Raw genomic sequence first — 8,882 nt, 5'->3', positions numbered from 1 at the left:
ATTATTGATACATTTTCAGATCATTTTCTTGATCGCTTTATTGTTCGGTCGATTGATTACTGACAATTACTGATCAGAATTTGACATTCACCGTAGCATCTTCAAAATGCTTGTTTTGTCTGGACAACAGCTTAAAACCCACACATTTGAGAAGCTGAAACAAGAGAATTTTGCTCGGACAACAGTTCAGCAATCAGCAAAATTGTTACCGATTCATTTTCTGATTATCAGCTAATTCATTGAACAGCTAAAGATTTCCGCCCTGCGATCTAAAAGGCTATAACACGTTTTCACATGCAGGCTGAGAGGAGGGAGGAGGAAGTTGTAACATCTAAATGGTCCCGTCAACAAAAATGTCTCAGTGAGCCTTTGACCTGATAAGGAGACGGGGCGAACCTGGAGGCAGCGAGGTTACTGAGGGGTCAGAGTTGCTGCAGAGGGGCAGCTATCTGAGCTTGTCAACAGACACTAACGTCAAAGCGTCGTAAAAACAAACCGAGGAATCTCCTCTGCAGAAGTGTCCAAACTGATGCACTGATGCACTGACAAAGAAGTGTCAAAATATTTTCTACTACGTCCCGAAATTATCGATTCAATCCACAAGATGCTTTTGATTCAACCATTTATAAACAGTTATCCATTATAGGTGAAGAGTCTACGTCTCCAGAGCCAGAATATCAGGTGCTCCTCATGTTTTGACCTCTTTAAAAGCTCAATCTTATTTTAACTTTCATGTGTACACGTGTGTGTGGTAAAACGTGTGTGTGGTGAGGTTGTCTCGCTCTACCGTGGAATTGAGGGGTGGGTGAGGTCATGAGTCAAACCCCTCAGATCTATTTCCAGAGGAGACTCTCCCTCCTGTTCCTATCCTTTACTTTTACTCTCGTGCTTTGGACTCAAACTGTCTGCTTACTGTCCTCACTGACAAGGGAACTGTTTCATTTTCTGCTTGTCAAGAGTCCCATACACACACACACAGGTTCCCATTTCAGTGTCAGTAAGATGATATGAGCGGTTGCATTATCAGCCTCTCACAGAGCCGGTGACATCTCGTTTTCCTGAAAGTTGTGTCGGAAAGCTTTTATATTTCCGTCTTTTACATTCACACACACACACACATTCACACACAGTTGGGTTCATTCAATCCCCAAAGTTTTCACCCGCTGTCCTTTCCACCAAGAAACTTCAATTATTCATGAGGGATCACAGCACCCACAAAGGGTCATGTTTCCACTCCTACAACCCAACACCCGCAAGCTGATACACTGTTCACAATACTGCAAGTCACAAAATAACAAGGGAGTCACTTTACGGCTCATGCATTCCTTCACACACACACACACAGCCTCTACAGTGCATGTGATGGAAGAGCTAAGCAGTGTTACAACCGCTTACCAGGAAGTGTTTATTGTGTCAGCAGGTGGAAGCAAAAATCAATTTCAATTAATAAGGCGTCACGTTGAAAGTGACGGTGTGCCGGTGTCAATTTACATATAAGCTTCGCCAGCTCTGCCTGACAAAGACACTCCTTGTTTGAGATGTTTTCAATGTGCTGTAGGGTTTATTATCAGACAGGAGCAGAGATGGAGGTGGAGATGGAGAGGTGGAGAGATGTCTGTGTTCTTTAGGATGCATTTCAGCGAGTGTCACAGCAGCTCTCTGTCTCTTTAAATCTCTTTGTCTTTCACACGCGGGCCCGACTACACTCAGCCACTCAAATCAAATCAAAAAATCCCCAAGGACTCTGCTCACGGACGGGGGAGTGCCCCTTCTCTTTCTCTCTGGGATGGCTACCGGCTGAGTCCAATAAAGGCCTTTGTTAGGCTGCCCCTGCTGCAGATCTCACAATGGGAAGGAGCAGCAAAATGTGAAACAGCGGAAAATGCTTCATACATGTGACTCACACAGGTGAATGATTGATTAAGGTGACAAACAAGGTAAAGCACATGACAAAAATACAAAAGTGATCACATGAGCTGAGGCACTTTGTGGCTGTCACAGATCGAAGAGTTAAAATAAATGTTTTGAGCTTGTTTGCCTGCACTTACCTGAAGTGGAGCAATAAAGATAAGGATTCAAATGACTTTCTGTTTAACAGAGCATGCGTTTGCGCACACAGGATTAACAGGTGCACATCTGCTTGGATACTGTATACAGTATCCTACCAACAGTGGATTTAAAGTGACAGCGAACAGTGTGAGAAAAGTACACAGTGAAGTTAAGTTAGTAAAATGCACCACGTGGGATATGATGTCATGCTGTGTTTCTATAAAACAATGTCAGTCCTTCATCAAGCATCACAGCCGCACTTACTTCTGTCACTTCAGTCCCAGATTTTGAAAAAACCACGTTGTCAGCTTCCTCACAAAGTCTCGCCACTTTCAGCAAAGCAGTAGTCCTTCAGGCGCTGAGCGTCCATGTCACAGGGCACAGATGTGACAATATGAGTCAGTGATAGTCCCAGCAGTGTGGTCACAGGGAGGGAGACTGTCCCAGTAACTTCACTGGTGTGGGCAAGCACCCACCACTACATCAAGCACAGTGCCTTTTCAAATGACTACTACTGCTGTGGGACCGGTGGAGCTGGGAAAAGCTGGACTGGAGTTTGGATTGGAGTTTCCAGAAGAGAGACAAAAAGATGGTTCACTCATTCAGTCTCTCTTTGAAACTCAGATAAATGATTCATCAAATGTCGACAATTATATTAATCGCCAGTAGTTGGATAAAAGATTAATCAGTGTGAGTCATTTGTCTAGAAAAAAAGTAAAGCCTACGGGGTGAGTGATGGTGGTTACACCGTTAGCACAGGAGCACACACACAGACGACTTTGGCATAATGTCAAAACTGATTTTACTTCACATTCTGTTCATAATTTTTGATAATTTTGAACTAAAATTTCTACATTTTGCACCTTCAAATATTTTCTGGTCAACAAAACAAGACATTCGAGACGCCATATTGAGCTTTGGGAGACACTGATTGAAAATGTTCACCATTTTCTGACACTTATAGACTGAATGATTAATCGATTATTCAAGAAAATAATCATTAGATTGATAGGCGATGTAAATAATCGTTAGCTGTAGCCCTACAACATTTTACTGACATGAAAGCTCCATGAGCTGATGTCCTTATTACAGTTATTTACCAGTATGACAATAACTAATTTTTCTTTATTTTAAGTGTTAATAGTCCAGTATACTGTCCTTAGGTCTCCACTCAAAAATGTATCATAAATTGTACTCGAAGAAATTCAAAGTTGAGACAAAAGTCGCAGCCACACTAAATATTACAAAGACATCTCTTGTATAAATGTCATTTCTCTGTGATCTCCACCTTTGGACACTTTACTCCACCTCCCCCCTCGGTGTCTCCCTCCTCTGCCGTGGTTTCCCTCCCACTCCTCCCTCAGTGACAGTTCAAAGTCTGGCAGCAACAGCCATCAGCACTGAAATGCACCTTACAATTTAAACCAGCCCACCAATCACGAGCCTGTTGGGCCGTAACAGTCGCTAGTAACATTTGCACAACAAAAGAGAGGCTAGCTGATTCATCAACCCCCCCTGCCTCCTTCACTCCCCACTCCCTTTCCCTTCCACCGTGACTCCTCCTCTCCTGCCTTTGTGCTCGGACCCAAAATCCCCTTCTACCCCTGTGACCCTCCTCCCCTTAGCACTAATCTCCTTGCGCCCATTGGATTGAGTGCTTCAGTGCTACCTCTCGGCGCACCGAGACCCCCTCACCCTGCACCCCACAGGACACACATCACAGGCTGGCCTCGTTTGCAGGCCCTCCTCCTCCTCCTCCTCCTCCTCCTCTTCTTCCTTTGCCTTTCTTGGATGAGGGTGGGGTAAGTTTGGCAGTGGACTTGCTCTGCAAACAATATGACAATCACATGAGCATAATCCTTCCTCTTCAGCAGGGGTTGATGTGCACTCATCGGAACACAAACTGATAAAAATCTTAATTTATGCGTCTGTTTTCATTAATTTCTACAACGATGCCACAAATCAAAGCCAGTTTACAGGCCCGGTCTCTTCTCTTCCGCTTCAGTGCTTAAATACTCGAATGTCGTGGTCACGTTACAGCTAAAAGGGCCCTCTTTACGGGCACTTAAAGACCCCCACACATACACACAACATGTAAGGCTCCCATGGGGTTTGAGGGCGGCCAATATAGAGTTTACCCTTTGCTTCGCTTTGTATTTCACATTTGGTGTTTCTATAGCAACAGTGATCTCAGGGAGGGACAAGTGGACCCCCCCTCTCCATTATGAAAACCATTAACATACCCCGCCCCCGTCTTGTGTTCAGTGGGGTGTCCCACACACACACACACACACACTGACAGAGGAGGCTGGGTTTTAGCTGTGGTTTAGCGGGGTAAGTGAAAGCCGGGGGATTAGTATCAGAGAGTCTTTAACAAGCTTTTTAATCATTTCAAACTTCTAAAGACAGTGAGAAACAGTCAAAATTAACCATGAGGCTTTGCAACAGGTGCGACAAGGAATGTTAAGTAGAAATTAAAGAATGTTTTTATGTAATAACGGGGAAATTTAACTATTTTCATCACACATGACAGATAAGTGACTTTTAAACTCCTTTTAAATGTGTCACAAAATCATGTGGCAACAACAGGTGCACCGTATAAATAAAACTGTGTGCTGTCACATTTCAGAGCTCTGTCCCGGAGCAGTCAGTCACTTAGTGCATCACGTCCTCTTAAAGATCCTCCTCATCAGTCTGAATAGAGCGCTGTCCCTCGCAGCCTTGGAGGCCCTCTCCCATAGGCTGTCCTCCTTCCACAGTCCCCGCCCCTTCCTCTCAGCCCTGACCTCTGCCCTGTGCAGCCGTTTGTGGAGACGCCAGTAGAGGCGAGAGTCGGGCAGGACTCCGACAACAGGCGCAGTGCGAGCCAGACCCAGTCTGAGGACTTCTTCGTTTATACAGTAGCTCCACATGGACCCCTGCTGGAGACACGAGGGAAGACAAAGGGAATGATTCATGGCATATCAGTCCTATTACAGTTAGTGGACAATTCTGACAAATATATTAATATGTGAGAAATGCCTCACCCTGCTTTGAGACACCAGACAGTGCAGTGTGTCGTCCTCTCTGCTGATAAGTTTAAGCCAGACTGTTTGGGCAGGAGTCAGGTTCTTCTGTAGCCAGACCCTGCCCTCTGGAGTCAACTCCACCCCTGCAAGATGCACCAGCATCGGGGACGTGAGCACACCTGGGTAGGGAAAAAAAAAAGATCCAGCTTAACACGAGCAGCTGTACAGGAACTTTACCCACATTAAAATTGTCTTAAGTTAGCAAATATTTAGTTTAAAGGAACATTTCACCCCCGATTAAAAAATACATATTTTCCTCTGATCTGTAGGGCTTGTTATCCATCTAAATTTGTTTGGTATGAGTTGCCAAGTTTTTGAAATATCAGCCTTATCAGGAAAAACAAACCGCCTTAAAACTCAACAGCAGTGTCTCTTTCCAGAAATCATGACGCGGTTATTCAAGATAATCCACAGACCTTGTTGTGAACAGTTTCATGAACTAAATTCCTCCACACAAGGGAGCTGCATCTACTGATGGACAAGAGGCTAGCTAACTTAGCGAACATTCACGTTCACATCCAGCGCTGTTATGAGCATAAGTCTCTCGTCCGTGAGTGGATGCACGCTTCCTCCTGCGTGCCAAGAAAGCTAAAAAAGAAAGAAGGGTCATTGCGTCACTTAATCTCGCTTTAGAGCCAGATTGTGGTGACAGCTGTATTGGGGTGCATGGAGACACATTAAAAACCCAACATATCTACGTCGTCTCATACTTCAGAGAGTAGGTTCAGCACTGATTCACCCTGTAATTGCAGTCTCACCTGCGATATTTGGTCAGACCTGCCTCACAATATGTTCTAGTTTTGTGGAAAAAAAGAAAGTTCCTACATGAAACTGCTAACGACAAGGTTAGTAGTTAGTAGCCACGTCACGACTTCTGGAAAGAGACATTGCTGTTGAGTTTTTCAAATGTATTTCTTGGTGCTTTGAGCATCACAAGTGCCGTCTAGTTTCATTATATCTAAGAGAAGTCAGACATCTCTACGGTCGATATCTCCAAAACTCAGCAACTCACACCAAAAATTTCTACATGGATAAAGTGCGCTACAGGGGAGAGGGAAAATATGGATTTTTGATTTTGGGGTGAACTGTCCCTTTAAATCAGGACCTATATTACCATAAAAGACTATAAATTTGACCAGACGTTTGATGCCAGCTGCAATGACAAACCAAACGACCAGTCTAACCAGCTTTAAAATGTCGGAGGTCGAGTGGGACGAAGGTAATATTTGAAACTGCTGCACATGCGAGTCCTTCACAGTGAAGCTGCTGAAGGAGCATCTATATGAAGCATAAGCTGCTTGATTTCAGTGCTCAGTGAAGAGGCTGATTTGATATCACAGCTAACAAGCTTACCCGTCACTCTCACTCAGGGAAAGGTAATCAAATGCAACAGAGTCTGACGATACAAAGTAAAAATGTCACAATGACACTTTTGGTGTAACAAGATTCAGACTCCCGGCAGGTTATTGTTGTGTCGGGAGGCATAAAAGCTGATTTCATCATTTTCTCTGTTTGTGTGTGTGCACGCCTTCATGCTCTCAGTCAAAGGACACCCGAGCTTCACCTCTGCATTTTGAAAGTAACGGAGAGACGAGCGGCAGGTAAATCGGGACATGTTCCACCTGGACTCCTCTCTCTGTGACCGAGTGAACTTTCCCACGGAGGCTGACGTTCCTCTCAATGAAACGAGCAGGGATCTCTGAAGCGGCCTGAAATCTGGTGATCTGAGGAGGAACGAGACAGCTGAGAATAATCCATGTAGTTTCCACTTTAAGGAGTATTAACAGTGATGGAAAGCACAATTTTCACGTACTTGTAATTTACTTGAACATTTCCATTTTGTTGTACTTTGTTCCATTGCACTTTTTATTCCACTACATTTATTTGACTCAAGTTGCTAGTTACTTTTTGCTTATAAAAACAATTACATGATGCAGTACCAAACTACTTTTCTATCCAGCTATATACAAAATATCTCACATCGGGCCCACATTAATGAATTACAAGTAGGGACACACATTTTAAGCAGTTTCTTTAAGTGATAGTCGGCTGGCTTAACAACAAACTACAGATTAATCATTACTAATGAGAAATTTCTTGGATTAGAAAACTGTTTGAACCACAGACATGATCTGTGTTGGATGCAGAGTCAGAGGAGGCTTCATGAGGATTTAAAAGAAAAGTTTATTAAATGTCTCACTTTGTCCGCAAACTCACGTTTATGAAGCTGGAATCAGAGAGTTTTGACTTTTCTGCCTTGAATTAACTATCAAAATAGTTAATTTAATAGTTGATGAACAGTGGATTAAATGTCGCAGCCCTATTGTGAAGTCAGTACTTTTACTAGTAATGGAGTATTTTTACGATCATGGTATTCGTACTTTAACTTAAAGGATAAGTTCACCTGAAACTTAAAATGCAGTCATTACCTCAGTGATAGAAAGTCGGTGGACGTTTCCACAAAGCATTTCTGGAGCTTCACAGCAGAACAGTGCTGAAGCATCCTCCTGGACAACGCAAGTAGATGGGGACTTGTTTTAAAACTTTAAATAACAACTGAAAAGAAAAACATAAAATGGCTCCACACAGCTCAGCGAAGTTCCCAAAGATCTCAAATTGATTTGAAAAGACGTTGTCAGACAGGGTGCATGCTAACACGTTTAGCTTAGCAGCTGCAGTGAGGATTTGCGGCTTACAAGGGTCATTTTTCAAATCAATGTGAGATCTCTGGCCTCCCTGCAGCTTGGATTAGCCCGGACGAGCTGTATGGAGACATTTCATGTTTGTTTCTCTTGTTTACATTTTAAAACAAGTCCCCATCTACTTCAGCTGTTCGGAGGAACTCTGCAACAGTTTTGCTGTGAATCTCCAAAAAGGTTTTGTGGGAAAACTTCCCCCCCGACTCTCCATCAACACAACTCAATTTTCAACCTCGACTAAACTGTTCCTTTAAAATCCAAAAAACAACGTGTGTGTGTCTTACCAGTCTGATACTCCTGGCTATCACAACAACACCAACCACTGCCAGCCCGGTGCTTATGTTCTGTGTGAGAGACAAGAAGGAGTTAAGAGCTGACAGACAGGAAGACCCAGTTATACCATCACCAGCCCAGCAGTGACACCACTGAGGAAGACTTTGACAGCTGTAATGGTGACACAGGGGGGGCATCATGAAACCCCACTGAGGGCAGGGGGGGGACAACTGGTGAGGCCTGACAGGATGTTTACTTGACACCATATGGCACAAAGGGAAGTCCACATTTATGACACCTTCTTATAAACCAACACAACACTGTAGATGCACTGATCCATAATGCACATTCATGCATCAGCAGCCACACAATCAGACTCCTACCCGCACAAGTGTTAAATTATCATCAGCCAGCTGAGATATTAAAGACACGACGTTGTGGGATGACGTGTTGCCTCGATCCCTTTGTTGTCTGTCACTCCTTCCCTCTTCGGTTTCTGTTTCTGAGGAACACTCCGGCATGTTGTTGACATTTTGTCGACGCATCTGACGCTCCGCCTGTCTGGGAGGGACCAGAGAGGAGCGAAGTCTCCGCCCTGTGGCTCTCTGTGGGTATGACAGTGTGCGTCCTCAGATATATGCTGTAATTAAAAAATAAAGCAGCACAACATTGCAACACTTTGTGTTATTTAGTATAGAAAAGCTGGTTTATTTGTTGTTGTTTTTTGTTGTTTTTGTGCACAAAAGGAGAAAAGTTGCTCATGCACATTGCACCTGAGAGACAGGATCAACAT

General features: G+C 43.8%; 1 protein-coding gene across 2 annotated transcripts; it reads right to left on the bottom strand.

The window, feature by feature from the left end:
* Positions 1-4,415: 4,415 nt before the first annotated feature.
* Positions 4,416-8,683, bottom strand: c18h3orf33 (c18h3orf33 homolog (H. sapiens)). Of its 2 annotated transcripts, none has more exons than XM_084350968.1 (5): positions 8,473-8,683; positions 8,101-8,160; positions 6,682-6,841; positions 5,076-5,236; positions 4,416-4,970 (listed from the first exon to the last, which is right to left on the bottom strand). In XM_084350968.1, exons 1-5 carry the CDS (start codon positions 8,632-8,634, stop codon positions 4,713-4,715), a joined length of 801 nt encoding a protein of 266 aa, XP_084207094.1. In that variant the 5' UTR covers positions 8,635-8,683; the 3' UTR covers positions 4,416-4,712. The 2 variants fall into 2 exon arrangements, with proteins under 2 accessions (XP_084207094.1, XP_084207095.1); XM_084350969.1 differs by having other exon boundaries at positions 4,416-4,967; positions 8,473-8,681.
* Between the last annotated feature and the right edge of the window lie 199 nt (positions 8,684-8,882).

This window comes from Pagrus pagrus (assembly GCF_965226575.1).
Source record: "Pagrus pagrus genome assembly, chromosome: 4".
NCBI lineage: Eukaryota > Metazoa > Chordata > Actinopteri > Spariformes > Sparidae > Pagrus > Pagrus pagrus.
Note: the sequence above shows the minus strand (reverse complement) of the source record. Positions and strands in the feature narration are given on the sequence as shown.